At 38.5% G+C, this 19,613-nt stretch overlaps 1 protein-coding gene and 1 pseudogene across 1 annotated transcript in view; one reads left to right on the forward strand and one right to left on the reverse strand.

Moving 5' to 3' along the window:
* Positions 1-19,613, forward strand: part of Casp8 (caspase 8) — a 43,602-nt gene that overhangs the window by 20,325 nt on the left and 3,664 nt on the right. The window contains exons 3-8 of the mRNA XM_026405355.2: positions 9,705-10,035; positions 13,147-13,252; positions 14,277-14,415; positions 14,529-14,573; positions 15,634-15,698; positions 17,321-17,462. Coding sequence (XP_026261140.2) covers positions 9,705-10,035; positions 13,147-13,252; positions 14,277-14,415; positions 14,529-14,573; positions 15,634-15,698; positions 17,321-17,462 — 828 coding nt within the window. The remainder of the gene's footprint in view (positions 1-9,704; positions 10,036-13,146; positions 13,253-14,276; positions 14,416-14,528; positions 14,574-15,633; positions 15,699-17,320; positions 17,463-19,613) is intronic.
* LOC113194314 (SOSS complex subunit C pseudogene) lies at positions 6,288-6,594 on the reverse strand (annotated as a pseudogene).

Consider the following 19,613-nt stretch of genomic DNA (forward strand, 5'->3'; position numbering starts at 1 on the left):
ATTTTCTATTTTATTTGAGTATAAATTTTCACAATATTCTCTATTTATCTTCTGAATTTCAATAGTGTTTGGTGTGATATTTCCTTTTTCATCATTAATTTTAGTAATTTGAGTTTTTCTTTCTCTTTATTAGTGTGGCTAAGGGTTTATCAATTTTATTTATTTTTTCAAAGAACCAATTTTTCATTTTGTCAATTTTTTCAATTGTTTCTTTTGTTTTAATTTTATTGATTTGAGCTCTGCTTTTAATTATGTTCTGTCTTCTACTACTTTTATTGTTGATTTGATGTTTTTCTAGGACTTTCAAGTATAATGTTAGGCCATTTATTTGTTGACTTTTTATTCTTTTAATATATAAGCTGAATGCAATGAACTTTCCTCTTAGCACTGCCTTCATGATGTCCCAGAGATTTTTATATATTGTATTGGTGTTCTCATTTACCTGTACGTATTTTTTTTTATTTCATCCCTGATTTCTTCTGCTATCCATTCATTATTTAATAGCATGCTATTTAGTCTCCAGGTGTTGGAGTAGCTTCTATTTTTTTATTTCTAGTTTCATTCCATTATGATCTGATAGATTGCAAGGTAGTATTTCTATTTTTTTGTATTTGCTGAGGACTGCTTTGTGGCATAACCTATGGTCTATTTTAGAGAAGGATCTATGCCCTGCTGAGAAGAAAGTGTATCTGCTCACTAATGAATGAAATACTCTATTTATGTCCATTAAGTCTATATCATTTATTGTATTATTTAGTTCTATAGTTTCTTTGTTTAGTTTTTGTTTGGAAGATCTATCCAGTGGTGAAAGAGGTGTGTTAAAATTGCCCAGTATTATTGTGTTGTGGTTTATTTGATTCTTGAAATTGAGAAGGGTTTGTTTGATGTATGTAGTTGCTCCTTTGTTTGGGGCATAAATATTTATGATTGTTATGTCTAGTTGATGTATGATTCCTTTAAGCAGTGAAATGTCCTTCTTTATCTCTTCTGGTTAACTTTGGTTTGAGTCCACTTTATCTGATATGAGGATGGAAACCCCTGCTTGTTTATGCCATCTGTGTGAATATGTTTTTTCCCAACCTTTCACCTTCAGTCTGAATGTCTTTTCCTAGGAGGTGAGTCTCTTGAAGACAGCATATTGTTGGATCTTTTTAAATATCCAATCTGCCAGTTTATGTGTTTTGATTTGTGAGTTTAGGCCATTAACATTCAGGGTTATTATTGAGATATGTTTTGTATTCCTGGTCATTTTGGTTTATTTTGGGTTTTTAGCTCAACTGAGTTTCTCCTTTGATTGACCTTTCCTTTAGTGTAGTTCCTCTCTTTGCTTTTCATTTTTTTTTTCCACCTCAAGGAATATTTTGCCGAGAATGTTCTATAGTCCAGACTTTCTAGTTGTGAATTCTTTTAAATTTTGTTTATCATGGGAGGTTTTTATTTCATCTTCAAACCTGAAGCTTAATTTTCCTGGATATAAAATTCTCAGTTGGCATTCATTTTCTTTCAGAGCTTGATATATGTTATTTCAGGACCTCCTGGCATTGAGGGTTGGGGTTCTGAAATCTGAATTGGTTTCCCCCATATGTAGATCACTTTTTTTTCTCTCATAGCCTTTAAAATTCTATTCTTATTCTGTACATTAGTCGTTCTCATTATAATGTGACTTGGTGTGGGTTTGCAGTGATTTTGTACATTTGGGGTCCTGTAAGCCTATTGTAGTTGACTTTCCATTTCATTCTTTAGTTTTGGGAAATTTTCTAATATTATGGCATTAAAAAGATTGTGCATTCCTTTGTTTGTATCTCCATACCTTCATCTATTCTGATAAATCTTAAATTGAGTCTTTGCATGTTTTCCCATATTTCTTGGAAGTGATGTTCATGGGTTTCTTACCATTTACTTTCTGTGGTTGACTTTATTTTCAAGAGTATATATATTTGACTTCATTGCCTGAGGTTCTGTCTTCTAAGTTTGTTGGTGATACTTTCCATTGAATTTTTAATTTGATTTATTGTTTCCTTCATTTCAAGGATATCTGCTTGATTCCTTTTTATGATCTCTGCCTCTTTATTGAAGTTATCTTTCACTTCCTGAATTTTCTCTCCAATACCATTCTTTATTTCAAAGATGAGTGTGACTATGTATTTTCTAAACTCCTTCTCTGACATTTCTTCTACTGTGTTGCCTATGGATTCTATTGTTGGAACATTTTGGTTTGTTTGAGGTGCTTTGTTCCCTTGTTTTTTCATGTTGTTTGTATCTTCCCATCTAGTGGTATGGATCAGAGGCAGTACAGTTTCTATCCTGTAGTCTTATAGTGTCCTTGAAGGTTTCAAGTATCTCACCTTTAAGAGAGAGACCAATATGTACAGCTCCCAATGTAAACTATATACAACCTTAAATCAAATATCTCCTATTAAGGTATCTAGAGTTTTGCTGCAGTAAACAGAAATGATGTGCTCAATTACTGTCTACAATATAAATAGTAAGTTTGTAAAAGGGCTTTCCATTTCAAATGATGGAAAACAAGGGAACAATTCGATATTTATGGAAAGGAGAGAAGAGAGGAAAAATTTATAGTAAGAGTGAGGAGGAATTAATAGAGGTTGGCAGTTAGTATGAGAGAAGTGAGAAAGAGAATCCAGGGAGACAAGTGAGATAAAAAAATATAAACAGATTTTAAAAAGTAAAAATATAAGAATCCATAACAAAACTGTAATATACTGTTCAGACATTCCATTCCTCAATAAATTGATGTGTGAAAAATATTTGGATTTAAGGATGGTTGTATAATCAACAGAAAGTATATTTATAAACAGAGGATTTATCAGGTTGGCTTATGCTACCAGTAGTGAGATAGTTCACAATGACCATCTGCAGGCTGGAAAGCTGGAAGAACTAGTAGCTATGCAGTCCAAGAGGCTGAAGCCCCAGAAGAAGAGGGATCAACTGTGCTACCCTAGTATGAGGCCGAAGACTTCTGGAGATTTGCTGGCAGAGTCCACTTTGGAAGAATGAAGAAGCAAGACTCTGATATCCTCAGACGATTGCATCTAAGAAGAATGAGCTTGCATCTGCTGCTGCTTTCTTGTTCTTCCAACTTTTATTTCATCCAAGCCATCATCCTAATGGACTATGCTGACCATACTTAGGGAGGGTCTCCATTTCAGTTGACTATCTCACTTTCCAATCATTCCTAGACACACCCTCATTGACATACCCATAAGCCTCTTATCACCAGTATCTCTTAATCCAATCAAGTCAAATTAACCATTACAATGGTAGAAGTGTGCAGGGGGGATTCAAAATAAAAAAAAATAGAAATTTAAAAATAAAGATTAAAAAAAGGAAAGTCTCAATGGAAAATTGAACAATTGCTTCTGTTGGCTTTCAAAAATCCTGAGTCCCAGCGACAAGGAGTGCAGCCTCCCTCTAGTCTGCCATCTTGGATCCCCCCTCAGTACTGCAGCTCTTAACCCCTATGTTCATGAGGGGTTTGGGCTGCATTAAAAATCTCAACTACATGAATGGGATAGGAATTACATAAACTATATAATTCTATCAGATAATGGAGTTATAGTTTCTTAAGTGAAGAAAAATAGTGTAGGGAGGCAGAAGAAAATTTGAAATACTTCAAAAGTGAACAGAGGAGAAGCAGGAGATAGGTGGCAGATGATGGCAATAAAGAAGGAGTAAAAAATAGCTTAAAGTAATCAAATAATTAAAGAGAGGAAGAGGTGACAGGAAAATTTGGTCATTAGTTGGGGAAGAAAGTGAAGAAAGGATAGTAAGAGGAACAAAAACCTAGGCATGAACAAATGAATGAATGTAAGATCAGAACAACTCAAACCCACATAAAATTTTATCCCACCAAAGTCAAACCCAGCTAAATAATAAACAGATTAAGAAGAAAGCAATTAAAATGAAAGTAAAATTATGTGAATATAATTTTAAACCCTCCATGCAGTGAGAACACACACACACACACACACACACACACACACACACACACACCACACAATCACATGCAATGGATAAAAAAAATAAGATGAAATAAAAAATTTAAATTTAAATCTAAAACAGTAAAATAATGGGATAGGGAAAAAAGATAAAAATTCTTAGTGAGAAATAAAGGGCTTGTTTCTGCTGAGGTGATCAAAACTGTTGGCAAAGATGGATTTTCATTGCTTCAGTTGTTGTTCCATACTTTGTATTTATTTCTGGGCTCTGTAACCCTTGTGTAAAGGGCTGGGTGTGGCTGTTTCTCACCAAGCTGCCAGCCGACGTAGCCAGGAGCCAAAGCTGGGTGTAGTAGCTCTCAGCTTCCCATCTCATAGTGCTGGATGGAGTAGATGGGGGTGTTGACTAGCCATGTACTCCCTTGGGGGTGCGGAGTTCTAAACTGGAAGTTCTAGTACTTGGGATTTAGTCTTGGCTGACCTTTGAAACTCTGTTGGTGGGTATTTGAACTTCGATCTATACCCCCTGTTGCTGGGGAAATGCCAATCCCTGCTAGATGTCTGGGTCTCAGGGGCTTCCCATAAATTCCACTTTTAGGTTGCATAGTCCAAACCTCCAGAGTTCTCACATTTACTGTGATGGATGTGAATTACGTAGGATCAGACCTGGAGCAGAAGCTCCTGTATGACCAGTTACTGGCATCTTCTTAAAAGCTCATACAGGATGCCAGCTATGAAGAACTCTGTCTTCAGTATTCTGAAGCTAGCACAACTCTCTCTTCACCTGTTTAGTTCCATTTTTCCAGGCATACCCTGGATCCCACAATAGATGAGTACTGGGCAAGGCTGGCAACTTCTGCTATGAATTATTGATCTCCTGCCTCTGCTCACTGCCATGTGGCCACTTATATATGGTTCCTGCCAGGCTATCCACCCATGGTCTGAGTGATGTGGGTTGCTTTTCACTCAACAACTTCCCCTTCCTTTTTGGGCTCAGTAAGACCAACCTCTCTCTCTTTTTTCAGTTTCCCTCCAAGCCGATTTTTCACAGTGCTTTCCTCTCTCTCTGCCTCTGCTCCCCTTTCCTTAGCAGCTGTAGCTGCTGCCATTGCTGCCACTAACATCACTGTCACCTCCATAACATACTTTCTTATATTATGTTTGAAGTGTCTGACTTTCTGTGTCTCTATCATATCTTTTACAGTCTAGTGTTGAATTTCAGGGAATCCCCTTAGTTACCCACCTCACTGAGAAACAGTCTTCTCACCTTTTAAATCTTTTATTTCAACTTGCATAATTAAAAATTTTTTAAAGGTTTTTAATTAACTTTTTAAATTAGACTTAATGATACATTTCTAAGACAGCATTTATGACTCTATACTACTATAGAGTAATAATTTAGATTAAATTTTATAAAGCTATACATGTTTTTTTCCTATAATTATAAGCATATGGACTCCCTGCATATCCATTTTTCTATAATATATATATTGCAAACAGTTTCAACATTTTGAGTATGGTTGATGGTCTCAGAGGAAAGGTTAAAATTTTTTAATTAGATAAAAAAGTGAACAATAAAACCACGCCGACATACCATGTATGTTGTTAACACTAAATAAGAGCATGTGCAAATTTTAAAACCAACACATTCCTTATAACTGTTTTGAATAGCATTGTCACATCACTTATAATGGCATATATTTATAAAAGATGTTTAAGACTGGTTGCTAACTTAGTTTTATCTTGGATTTTCTTTTAAGATACTATGAGAATAGCTGTGAATTTACAAAGATGATTTCTATATGATACATTGAATCTAAACTTGAAAGATAGATAGATAGATAGAGAGAGAGAGAGAGAGAGAGAGAGATATCTATATATATATCAATCCTGTGGACTACAAATATAAATGTAAGTTATTTAATCCTTTTGTTTCACATTTTAAAAAAGCACCCTCATTTCTTTAAAGTTTTCACTCAACAAAATGGCTTTTGCAAGTTGACTGTAGACATAACATATTCTGTTGTTAAGGGCTGATTTTATGGGACTATCCAATTCAGAGTCTGATTTAGAGCTAAAAATCAAACATCATTACAAAAAAGTTATCATCCCAGGCAGCATAATGAATTTTTCAGATAATATAGTTTCTAAAGCTCTCACCATCCTAGTTCTTCTTCTTTTTGTTTTCACTTATATATTTCTTTCTTTTAAGGAAGCAAAAAATATGAAAGTTCATCAAAATTCTGGATGTCACAGTGTGTATAGCATTGAATGACAGTAGCTTTGGCATTTGGTGTTACAAGGTCATCTTCACCGCAGATCTTTTCTTCATTCTGGGTCACAGTGAGGTGAAATGGGAAGAATAAGATTTCCAAATGCAGAGTGTTGAGTTGTGAAGTACCAGATGAATGTGCAGGTGTATGCTGCAAAGCTGCCTTCTGTTGGGCTGTGACACGATGCTGCTCTGTGTGATCCTGGAAGTCCTTATTAAGAGTGGTCCTGAGAGTGTGGTGCTAGCTTCAGGACGATTTGCTAAAGACTGGTTCTGCATAAGTGATTCTCATATCTCTTTGTCCAGTTCTGCCAAGATTACAACTCTGTTTTGAAAAACTTTTCTAGAAGAATTTGCTGACATTTTCCTGTTTTTTTGTTTCAATTATATTCAGAGGCAACTGATTAGCACTTTATAATCACTAGGGATGTGAGAATGTTGGGAGGACTTGCTGTTGGTCTCAGCTGTCAAGGTGGAACAGATCACCTAGAGACAGGCAAAAACTCCACAATGTGCCACTTTTTAAAATCTTGAGCTCAGGAACTGCTGGGAAGTGCACCCTTGCTCTAATCTACCATCTTTCTGAATTAAAAAAAAAAGTTCATTAAAAAAAAATTAAACTGGGCTCAGTTATGACAGTAATCCCAGAAGCTCAGGAGGCTGAGGCAGGAAGAAAACAAATCTGAGGCTAGCCTTGGCCACTTAGTGAGGCCCTAAGCAACTTAGTGAGACCCTGTCTCAAAATAAATAAAAAGGACTGGGGATGTGGCTTAGTGGTAAAGTGCCCCTGGGTTTAATCCTCAGTACAAAAACATAAAGTAAAAAAACAAAACATTAAAACATGTTCTAATGTGCAAATCAAAAGTATTTTTACTTTAGCATCAGATGTAGAAAATACCTGGTCACTGCCTTTGAGTGACAGGGTCAGAGCTGGTGCAGTCATCCATGAATGTTCAAGAATTTAAGGAACTTACAGACTCAGGAACCCATCCATCTTGTTTCAGGGGAGGGAACAGGTCCAAGGTTATTTGAGGAGGGCCCAAACCAGCATCTGTGGAGTCATAGAAATGGTGGAGGCTGCCCTTTTCATTGATATTAATTTTTTCTTGATTAGACTTCTTAGATTTTTATAACTTTTAGCTGTGTTATTTCTTTTCTATTTCACATATTTCTGCTGCTACTCTTATTTTTTCCTTCCTACTACCTAATTGGAAAATAATTTGATTGTTAGTCTAGCTTCTTTCTGATACAAATACTTTAAGTTATAAGTGTTCATCTTATAACACTTATAACTTATAAGAGAGTCTGATCTTTTAAGCTTTTTTTTTTTTTTTTTTTTTTTTTTTTTTTTTTTGTGGTGCTGGGGATCAAACTCAGGGCCTTGTGTATGCAAGGAAAGCACTCTACCATTTGAGCTATATCCCCAGCCCTATTTTAAGCTTTTATTATCACTTAGTTCGAAGCACTTTTTATTTACTTTTCTTATAATTACTTTTCTTCTTTGATCTGTGAGATATTTATTTATTTATTTATTTATTTATTTATTTTTATTGGTTGTTCAAAACATTACAAAGCTCATGACATATCATCTTTCTTTTCTTTTTTTTTTAAGAGAGGGGAGAGGGAGAGAGAGAGAAAGAATTTATTTATTTATTTTAGTTATCGGTGGACACAACATCTTTGTTGGTATGTGGTGCTGAGGATCGAACCTGGGCCGCCTGCATGCCAGCGAGCGCGCTACCGCTTGAGCCACATCCCCAGCCCGACATATCATCTTTCATACATTTGATTCAAGTGGGTTATGAACTCCCATTTTTACCCCAAATACAAATTGCAGAATTCTGTGAGATATTTATAAGGGAAATAATGTGACCGCATTATTTATTTCTGATTAAATAACATATCAATGTTTTAAAAAAAAGAAAGAAAGAAATGGTGGTGCTGGGCTCTCAATGGTAGCTATCCAGAATCCTCTCTTATAGGTGGGGCAGGTTTTGAGTAAGAACCCCTCAACTAGGGGGAGTATGAGAACCACCACTTCCAAATGAATTTCACATTTTTCAACTGATGAAATGGGAAAAGTAGGAGGGTGAGAGAAGTGCTGGAAGTCCCTTGCCCTTGGCCTCAGGGCCTCAGGGCCAGGGGCTCTCAGTGCCTTGCTCTGCATTCATTAGTTGCTGGCCATTGTTCTAAATGCATTACAAGTGTTGTCTCATAGATTCTCCACTCCTCTAAGATATGGATGGACTTCTGATCCCCATTTTACAGAGGAGGAAGAGAGCTGCCCAAGGCCGTATGGCCAGTGTCACAACCAGGTTTTGATGCTTAGTGGAGCCCCTGTCTCTAAGCACTGCCACTGCCCATCTTCCCTGATGATGGACCACATGGCATTTACAGTGACACTATAGCTTGCAACAGGGAACTGTGTCTGAGTCTTCAGATTCCTCTGAAGAATCCAGTACACTCTCCAGGGACTCCTTTCACTGTGGACACAGGCTGGTTGGCGCAGTAACCGTGGGGAAGAAACTAGACAAGATGGTCAAGCCTTGGCCTCAAGGGAGGAGAAATCCCAGATTCTGGCCTGCTGGCTTGAAGATTATCTAGGGTTTTCTGAAACACTATCCTCTCCATCTTAAACATGTAGGCCTATGAAAACATTCCCTAATCTTAGAGACTGTTTGGACTGAGAGGGCTGTAAGGGTTGACCTGGTTCAGTTTCCAGTCTTGAGTTTCTGATAGCTGTAGGTGCTGGTCCTCAGGGCATTTGTGGACACTATGTCTCCTCCTACCACTGTCCCATGATTAAAGCCATCACTTCTTCCTGCCACTACTTAAATGCCTCCTCCTGGTAGGTCTCCTGCCTCCTACTCTTGCAATTTGTCCACTTCACCATAATTGTGAATCCCAAATCAGATGACATCATTGTCTTTTTTATAATATGTTCTTCGTTCCCTGTCTCCTCCAGGACAAAGCCTAACCCCCCTGCCCCACAGTATGAGGCCTTTCATGGCATGGTTTCTGGCTACATCTTCATTTCTTTGTAACATCACTCCCCAACCCACACCCTTAGTGGTTACTTTATTGAGCTCTTTGTGCCTGCCTGAACTAACTTGAAAATTCTTGCCTCTATCTTATGCATAAAATGTTTCCTGCGACAACTGTCCTTTACTGCATCCTCCCCAAAGTCCTTTCCCTATAGAGAGCCCTTCTCCCAGTGCTCCTTCCTCTGTATTCCCACTGCACCTTGTCACAACTCTCTGACCATTGCCTTCTTTGTCTACTTCCCTAATTAGTAAGCTACTTGCAAAAAGGAACTTGTTTTTCCTTCTTCTTTCCTGTATCTACAGACAGATGGGCAAAGAGTAGATATAACAGCATTTGATGAAGGAAGAAACCAGGGGATGGTATTTTTTTTGGGGGGGGGGATGGTACATTTCCTACTCACCTGAGCATTATATCATCTTTTGACCTAGGTTACTTCTCCTACCTTTTGTCAAGGATGGATTTCAACAAATATCTTTACGATATTGGGGAACAACTGGGCAGCTATGAGTTGTCCTCCCTCAAGTTCTTATGTCTGGAATATATTCCACAAAAGAAGCAGGAGCCCATCAAGGATGCCTTGAAGCTATTCCAGACACTTCAGGAAAAGGGAATGTTGGAGGAAAACAATCTGTCCTTCTTAAAGGAGTTGCTTTTCCGAATTAATCGACTGGACCTGCTGACCACTATCCTGAATACCAGCAAGGAGGATATGGTGTGGGAACTTCAGATTCCTGGCAAGGCCCAGATTTCTGCCTATAGGTACGTAGAAACTTCACAGGGCGGGGACCTGGAGGTACAGGTTGAATGGACACATCTTTCTGGGCATGACTGATTGGGGATTGTCTATGTTCCATGAGTTGGGAGGCTCTGGAAAAAAGATGTCTCACCAGAACCTGATTAAGAAATTTAGGGCCTGGTGGTGCACACCTGTAATTCCAGTAGCTTGGGAGCCTGAGGCAGGAGGATCACGAGTTCAAAGCTAGCCTCAGCAACAGTGAGGCGCTAAGCAACTCAGTGAGACCCTGTATCTAAATAAAATACAAAATAGGGCTGGGGATGTGGATCAGTGGTTAAGTGATCCTGAGTTGAATCCCTGGTACCCCCCCCAAAAAAAAAGAAATTCAGAGAAAAAATTACCACAGTCATAAAATATTTACTTTCCAAAGTGAAACTTCCTGCAGGTATGCTGAAGTTAAAATAGTTTTTTGAAATGTTCTAATTCTTTTTCTCTCATCTTGGCATCCTTCCTCTGCTGATGTTCACGCCATGTACTTAACTTGCCTACTTTGCCACTGAGCAAGGCATCATGGTTTCCTGGCCTGGAAGCCCCTCCCATCTGCTGGAAATTTTCAGTGGGTTTAAGGATTTTATCCCATAATTAAAGACTCAAAATGACACTGTTCCCTAGTGAGGTGTTTGCTGCCAGGCCTGACCCACAGAGACTGTTCAGGTCCAGTTAGCACAGCAGCACCCGATTGCTGGCTGTTCAAGAGAACAGCGGTGACAAAGGCCCTGAAACTCACCTTCTCTCAACCTGGGAGACAGGGCAATGGTGAGCCACATATAGTTGCAACTTCATGACTTTAAAAATAGAAACACATTATGCTCTTTCAATATTCATTTAATTTTTCTTTCTTTCTTTTTTTTGGTGGTGGTATTAGGAATTGAACCCAGGAGTGCTCTACCACTGAGCTACATCCCCAGCCCTTTTAAAGTTTATTTTGAGATAGGGTCTTGCTAAATTGCCCAGGTTGGCATTGAACTTGCAATCCTCCTGGCCTCAAGTGGTTGAGATTACAGGTATGAGCCACCGTGCCCGTCTGTCAACATCTTGTTTTCAGACACTCTTTAATTTCTAATTCTCCTTTTAGAAATTTTTTATGTATGCATTAACTCTGGCCCATTCACTGTCTCTGCTTGTCAGTAACTGGCACGTTGCATGGAAAGGCTTCACAGCCAGGGCTGATGGCTACTACCCTCTGATAGCCCAGCCTATCAATGCCTTGGTTCTATTCTCAGACACCTGAGGTTCTGGCATGTTCCTTGTCATATGTCTTCCTACTTGAGGCTTGACTATTTTGATTTTAAATGGCAAAATAAATATCTGGGTGTATTAGTTTCTGAGGGCTGCTGTAACAAAAGTATCACAAATTAGATGGGTAAAAACAGTAGAGGCAATTTATTCTCTTACAGTCCTGGGGGCTCAAGTGCAGAAATGAAGGTGCCAGAAGAGTTGGTTCCTTCCGGAGGCCCTGATGGAGAATCTGCCCTGCCTCACCCCTAGCTTCTGCTGTTGCAGGCAATCCTTGGTGTTCCTTGTCTTGCAGATGCATCCTTCCAGTCTCTGCCTATGTCCTCATCTCCATGTCTATCTGTCTGATTTTTCCTTTTCTTGTAAGGACACTGGCCATTGGATTAGGGCCCATTCTAATTCACTATGATCTCAGTTCAATGAGATTTTTTTTTGTCTGCAAAGACCCTTTGTCCAAATAAAGGGTTATTTATTTCTTTTTCTTTTTTTTTTTTTAAGAGAGAGTGAGAGAGGAGAGAGAGAGAGAGAGAGAGAGAGAGAGAGAGAGAGAGAGAGAGAGAGAATTTTTTTAATATTTATTTTTTAGTTCTTGGCGGACACAACATCTTTGTTGGTATGTGGTGCTGAGGATCAAACCCGGGCCGCACGCATGCCAGGCGAGCGCGCTACCGCTTGAGCCACATCCCCAGCCCCTTATTTATTTCTTGAGAAGATTTATGGATCAGATTTCTTGAGAAGGTGTATGTATCAGCTGATAACACTGAGTAACTTCCCATCATTAAGTGAGGTGACTGTACGTCATGTAAATTTATTCACATAATCTTTGGTATTTGCCTATGGTGTGAATATATAATTATCTCCAGTCTACAGATGAGGAAAAAATGTCTAACATGTTGAAAGTCACACAGCTCCCAGATGGTGGGGCCAAAGTTCTAACACAGGTCGTGTGGGTCTCTTGTGCTCAAATGCTGCCTTTACCACCCTCAGGGATTATGAAAATAATAAGGGCATGGACCAGGCTATAAGGGGACTTGAACACTTTCGTAAAGGGACGATAACAAGTGATCCTTCTGAAGTGAACGCAGTGAGGCATAGTGGAGCACATGCAGCCCTGAGGACAGGCAGGCAATGGCCATTAGTGGATGATGGGGAGGGGGCAGGCTGGAAAGGGAGGAGGGCGTGGGGACAGTGAGGAGCAGAGCAGATGATGTGTTTGCCAGAACTAAATGTTTGGCTCTCCTCTTTTTTTTTTTTTTTGGTACCAGGGATTGAACCCAGGGTTACTTGACCACCAAGCCACATCCAATGCCCTTTTAAAATATTTTATTTAAGACAGAGTTTTGAGTTGCTTAGGGCCTCACTTCTGAGGTTGCCTCTGAACTCGCAAACCTCTTGCCTCCTGAGCTGTTGGGATTACAGGCGTGTGCCACTGTACCTGGCTGGCTCTTCTCCTGAAGGAAAGACTGAGAGGATGTTGCCCAGTTTGATGAAGGAAGTGGTAATCCAACATGCAGAGTAGAAAGTACCATTTTCAAAAGTCAATGCTTTTTTGTATTGCAACGAGATCTTGTTCTTAGAGTGAAAGACAAAGGAAAAACAAGATGCATTTAATTGGAATAAACCAAAGGACAAAGTTGATGGAACTTTTAATTGTTCAGGGCAGGCACAAGTCAGTAGACTTGTGTGTCTACCTGCCTTTCTCTCAGGACTCAGTTCCTAAATCATGTCTCAGATTTTTTTGGAGGGAGGCCATTGAGTCAAGTCCCTTGTGACTCCACATAGCAAATTTGAAAGGATCTAAGGAAACATTTCTTAAGTGTCTCCATTTCCCACCGCAGGGTCATGCTTTTTCAGATTTCAGAAGATGTAAACAAACTGGAATTGGAGTCTTTTAAGTTTCTTTTGAGCAAGGATATCTCCAAGTGTAAGCTGGATGACGACATGGTAAGACCTGGTATTGTCTGGAGATGCAGTCCTGAGAGTTGGTCAGCCACTGGGGACTTCTGAGGCTAAAGAGAGGGGCTCTTCTGATAAAAGCAACCTGAATTCTAGTTCCTAACCAGAGAGAGGAAAGCCGTCGGCAGGCGTGCTGTAGATCTCATGCCTTTGCACTGTGAGTGCTGCTCACATTAATCTTCAGGAGCGAGCAGACTCGGGAGCCAGGGGAATAGTACGGCTGTGCATCAGGACCCTGTGTGGGACCAGGCAGAGGCAGGAAGGAAGTGGTGGTCTGAGACATTTTCTCCACTTCTTCATTCCTGGGTGGTATCTCTGGGTATGTTGTGTGTGGTGTATGTATCTCTGTTATATGTATTGCATGTCTCTTATATGTATGATATGTATATCCATGTGTGGTGTGTGTCTCTGTGCAGTGTCTGTGTGTATGTCTCTGTTTTTTTCCTGTGTCTCTGTTTATGTGTGTGTTTCCCCGTCTGTGCATGTTTCTGTGTGTGTGTGTGTGTGTGTGTGTGTGTGTGGTATTTGTGTGTGTGTGTGTGTGTGTGTGTATTCAGGTTTGGAGGTAGATTATACTACATCGGGGTATAAGGGAGTCCCAGAGCTGTCACTGTGTCACTGACCAGGCTGCTGTGTCTCAGCCAATGCACATAGGCCTGGTTCATACATAAAGACAACCACAGGCAATCTGAGCATAGAACCTGGGGATCTGGGGACATCTGACATGGCCTCTCTTCTATTCTCTCACTTCTGTGTTTTTGGGCCAGAGGACATGGCCTCCCTAGGTGCCTGTCAGCTGCAGGAGACCAGCATGCACTCTCAGGGGTCTGCTTGGGAAGTAAGGGTGAATCCTTGGTTTGGAAAAAGTGATATTTTATATATATATATAAAATAAAAAGTTATTATATATAAAATAAAATTATATATATATATATATATATAAAATAAAATATATATTATAAAAACTAGTATGACTCAATCCAATCTTCCCACTTTATTTCTTGTCCCCTAGAGCTTGCTCGACATTTTCATAGAGATGGAGAAGAAGCTCATCCTAGGAAAGAGAAACCTGGGAACCCTGAAAAATATCTGTGAACAAATCAACAAGAGCCTGCTGAAGATCATTGAGAATTATGAAGAATTAAGCAGAGGTAAGAATAACCTGACACTGTGAATCAGCTAATCATTTTCTCAAATTCATAAATTCCTGTCTGAAGCAGATCTAACCACATATTTGGGGTGTGTTTTTCTCTTTTTAATTCAGAGAGAAGAATGAGTCCTGAAAGAAGAACAGATTCACTTTCAAATGGTAATGCTTGCAGATGTGCAGAGTTAATTTACCCTCTTATAGCATCATACCTCTTTCTACTGCTTCCTGTTATTGGGATGAAAGTTTGGTGGTCACTTGTTGTCACCTTCTCTGCACATTGACAGACCTTGCAGCCCCAGACTGGCATGTTTGCCATAAGTCCTGGACTTAACTTTTTTGCTTCTTTTTTTCCCCCTTCTCTCTCCTAGCACCTCCCACTGACATGTGTTGCCTGTGGTTTGCACTGGTAGCTAGATTTAAATGACTTTGTTGATTAAGTCACTTCCTTTTTCAACAACCTTTTTTTTTTTTTTTTTTTTTTTTAATTTGTTGTCCAGGTCAGAGACCTCTTGGCCAAGTGTGATTAATTCCCCTCCATCCCCCGCTGAGTCACCGGGCTCCCCGTTCTGCCCTCCACTAAAGCACCCCATCATCTGTCTGACTTCCCTTGTGGATGTTTCAGCCAAATTATATTTTTCCAATCCTCTGTCTCTTTCCTACCTGGGGAAGTTAGACTAAACAAGCAGAAGGAATTCTTCAGGATCTCCTTCAAATTTTTAATTACTTTCTCATTACAAAAATTATACGTACTCACCGAGAATGATTTTAAATTCAGAGAAAAATTTTTAAAGACCCGCTGAGATTCATCACATCCTAAATATTACTACTGTTAATATTTTATATTTGTTACATTTTCACCCTGGCTCTTTACGTGTGTGCGCATGCGCGCCAGTGCGCGGGCATGAAAAATGCATTTTGAAGCATCTTTATAAAGGTTACTCTGAGTAATATCTATGCATCCAGTTCTTCCCTACTTCCCGTGTCTGCATGGGCTTAAGATTTGAAGAGTACATTAAGTAGTACTTTTGAGTCAATTCATCCTGTGCCAGTGTTTTATAAATGAATATTTCACAAATACCATAGAGCTCAACCTAGCAATGTGGAAACATAAAAATTATGACACTTCTTGGTCACCATTGTCCAAGATGATACACATTTCTTTACCAAAGTCTCTTTCCTGCCATGCCTCATTCCAGTCATGTCTCTCTGTTGTTTGCAGGGGTGGAGTCCTTGAGGATGTTGACATTGTCGGACTCTCCAGGAGAACAGGACAGTGACTCACAGGTACATGGACACCTCCAAATCCTTCTTCCTTTTACATTGCAGATTCTAGATCTTATATTTTTTTTTGTTTGTTTGTTTTGTTTTTAGCTGCCAAATGAACCAATTAAGGGTAGAAAATGAAAAATCTGAGAATTGTAGGGAAAAAAAATCCCATGAAAGGACAAGTTAAAAATGTCATTTCATTTTAAAAATGTGACCTCTCCAATTCCAGTGTATTACATTTTTATTTTAAAATGAAAGACAGAGGCATTGGACTAGCTAGAAGGTGGGAGGCCTCCTATCTAATCTTCTAGATGCCATGCCAACCTAATGGGGGATGCTTTGGGGTAGGGGCCTAGCACACCTGGAACAAGCAAAGTCTTTCCTTTAAGCATGACCTTTAAAAAATGGTTTTCTTTTATGATTTGGAGTAAGCAACAAGTACTCATAATCTAGTCATATCTTTGTGCTTTTGACCCAGAAGAAAAATTTCCTCTCTAGACAACATAAGTTGTACTTATGTAACTTCAACAATTCACCAAATGCATTTTAATGCCTTTCCCCATTCACTACTCCTCACTGTGGCAGGAAGCACAGGAGACCCTGAACACCTGATTTAGGCTTGAGAGTAACTATTTAGAAGTGTGGGCTCTGTGAAAATTACCAGAACTCTCTCCATCTGAAAATCAAGGATTAACCACAGTGATGTGGCACTTTAAAGTAAAATAATGCTCTGCAAGCATTGTTCTCATCAAATAGTCTATAATCTTAATATTGTCTAGTATTGTAAATGTACCCAGTATATTAGTAAATACTTAGCATACACGATAGTAAATACTGAATATACTTAACTACTTAATAAAATACTTGATATCTTAGTAAACTTGCTAAGATCCTAATACATTGGGTAAATTGCCTGAAGTCTTATGTAGAAGCAGAAATTTGGTTTCCTAACCTGGGGAGGGGTTGTTTTCTGTACCTCAATGGGTTACACAGATATGCAACCAAATGCTAAGAATCTCAGTAATGAAATAGCCCTATAAAAATAAGCAACACACAGGGCCACCTCAGGCCAGTACTGTCAGGCATACAGTCTGGATTCTTAACCTACAACATAACCCCAACATCTCTCTCCACCAGCTACAGTGGTCCTGAGAGCTGGGTTATATCAGCTTCGAACATCCTGGGACTATACTGTATCCACCTGATGGGCAGGCTCTCAGCTGTTAGCCAAGAAGTGCAGATGAGATGAGTGGATAGCCAATACGTCCACAGTCAGGGTGGAGCAGCCCAAAGACAGTCATTTTTAGCAGTTCTGGATTGAGCTCTCAAAAGTTTCTAAATCCCAATCGTGGGCACAATGTTCTCTGCCTCAAAGACATGAGGATGGTATTAATATATGAATGTATGTGCAAAGTGCTCATGCAGCCCAGGTACACTGACTTTACAGTTATCGATGGGGCAGAAGTCTGAGGGATCCTGTGTGAGAACAGTAGGGAACTAGTTCTTCAGGGGAATGGCTCCAAGTTGGGGTGACTTGGGGCCCCCTGGGGAGCCCACCCTCTTCCTGGAAAGTTGATTGTTTATATCGCCAGTGTTCGACTTGCAGAGTAAAGTGCCTGGGTTGGGTTTTTGTTTTCCAGACATCAGACAAAGTTTACCAAATGAAAAACAAACCTCGGGGATACTGTTTGATCTTCAACAACTATGATTTTAGCATGGCACGGAAGGATATGCCCAAGCTCCACAACATTAAGGATAGGAAAGGATCAGATTTGGATGAAGGTACAGTAGAATCCAAAAGAGAAGTGAAAATTTCTTACATCTATTTTTTTTTAATTTTATCAAAAGGGGGAAAACAAAAGCTGTACCAAAAGAGCCACATATTTCAAGAATATGAATTTAAACATATTTTCTTGTGGAGGTGAAGAACATTCTTATATATTTGTTAGTTTTTTGCTTTGTATAAAATTTGTTTTTATAAATCACAGCATAAGCATATGTAGAATGGTAAACTATCAAGTCTTACTAGAATCTTACAAAGAGGAGCAGCAATGAGCTTTACTTTTAAGTCAACTAAGTGAATAGCATTTCTGTAGAGTGTGTTAGGTGAAAAAGATTGCCTTAGTATGAAAATCTATATTGGTATTGAATTTATAAAAGTTGTGCTACTGCCAAATGTTTTCTCTGATAAATGGCTGCTGATCCATAATGGGGAAGGGGCGGAGCATGGGAAGAATGGAGGAACTTTGGACATAGGGGAAGGAGGGGTGGAGAGTGAGAATGGGGGCAGGGGAGATGGTAGAATGAGATGGACATCATCACCCTAGGTACTTGTATGACCGTACATATGGTACAACTCTACATCGTGTACAATCAGAAAAACAAAAGTTGTGCTCCATTTGTATATAATGAATCAAAATGCATTCTGGTGTCATGTATAACTAATTAGAATAAATAAAAAAAGAAAAAGAAAAAAGAGTTGTGCTACTGAATGTAGAAGAAATTGTGAATTCTTAACAAAAATATCATTTTTGCTTATTTAAGCAAATCTATTTAAGGTTTTAAAGTCAGAATTTCAGGCCATTGATTACATCAGTTATCATTATATATTTGGTTTTGGAAAAAACATTTTAGATCTTTGATTTCTATTCATTGAATATTAATTTTTTTCTATTAAATTTCATTTGATTCTATTTCTGGCAGTCCATTTTTCTTATATCTGGCCCACAGAACCCAGTCTGTGACGGGTATTTAAGATCACATGTCCTGTTTTATATTTTCCTGGGCTTATTACATTCTGTGTTAATGAGTAAAAATAGATGCAGCTGCCTGTGTCATTTTTCCTGAGATGTTCTTTCTGTTCTGCTGTAGTGTCCTGTGAACTTTGCTGTTATTTTCTTCATCACCACCCCACATGTACATGCCCCAGTTCCATCTCATGGAGCCAACAACTGTTCCTATTCCACCATCATAAGGAACAGGAAGTTTATTCTCTCATAAAAATGAACCAGAGAGTCTCTAAGATCTAGTGATACCAGGCTCAGCAAAGAAAGCAGTGAAGTATGGAAGAAAGGAAGAGAAAAACAAAAGTCAACCTACTGATGGCATGAAATCAGATTTCTAACCTATCTTGGTTCCAAAAACATTGGTAGAAAATATGAATTCTCCTTTGGAGAAGCTGAAAGCCCTAGATAAAAGATGTATAAATCATGATATCTGGGGGTCTCCTAATGGAATGATAAGTTTCCTAATCAAACACTCTGCTATGAAGTCCACCAGTAAACAAACCATGCCTATGAAGAGCTTTTGCTTAACTTTTTAGTAGACTAATGGACAACCAAGTTTTATAAGGCATATGGATAACACCCCTAATATAAAACAAGCAATACAAACAAGAAAAAAAATGAAATGGAAATATAAATTAAACAAAGATGATGCTGGGTAAAAGGAAATCCTTAAAAAACTATATTTAAGGGCTGGGGTTGTAGCTCAGTGGTAGAGCGCTTGCCTAGCATGCACAAGGATCTGGATTTGATCCTCAGCACCACATAAAAATAAAAGTATTGTGTCCATCCACAACTTAAACAGATATTATATAACTAAAACTATTATATATAATATATAACTAAAACAGATATTATATATAATATATTATAATATTATATAATATATAATAATATATAAAATATAATAATATATAATATAATAATACATAATAATATAATATAATATGTATAATATCTGTTTTAGTATATATTTATACACACATATAAAATAATTTTTAAAACTGTATTTAATATTTTTAGTAAAATATTCATAGAGGAACAAGATGTTATGAAAAAGAAACAGAACAAGAATTACTAAAAATTCAACATATGAGCACAGAAATAAAAAAAAATTCAAAAGAACAGATAGGGCAGAAGATAAAGTCTC

Source organism: Urocitellus parryii, chromosome 1 (assembly GCF_045843805.1).
Source record: "Urocitellus parryii isolate mUroPar1 chromosome 1, mUroPar1.hap1, whole genome shotgun sequence".
Classification (NCBI taxonomy): domain Eukaryota; kingdom Metazoa; phylum Chordata; class Mammalia; order Rodentia; family Sciuridae; genus Urocitellus; species Urocitellus parryii.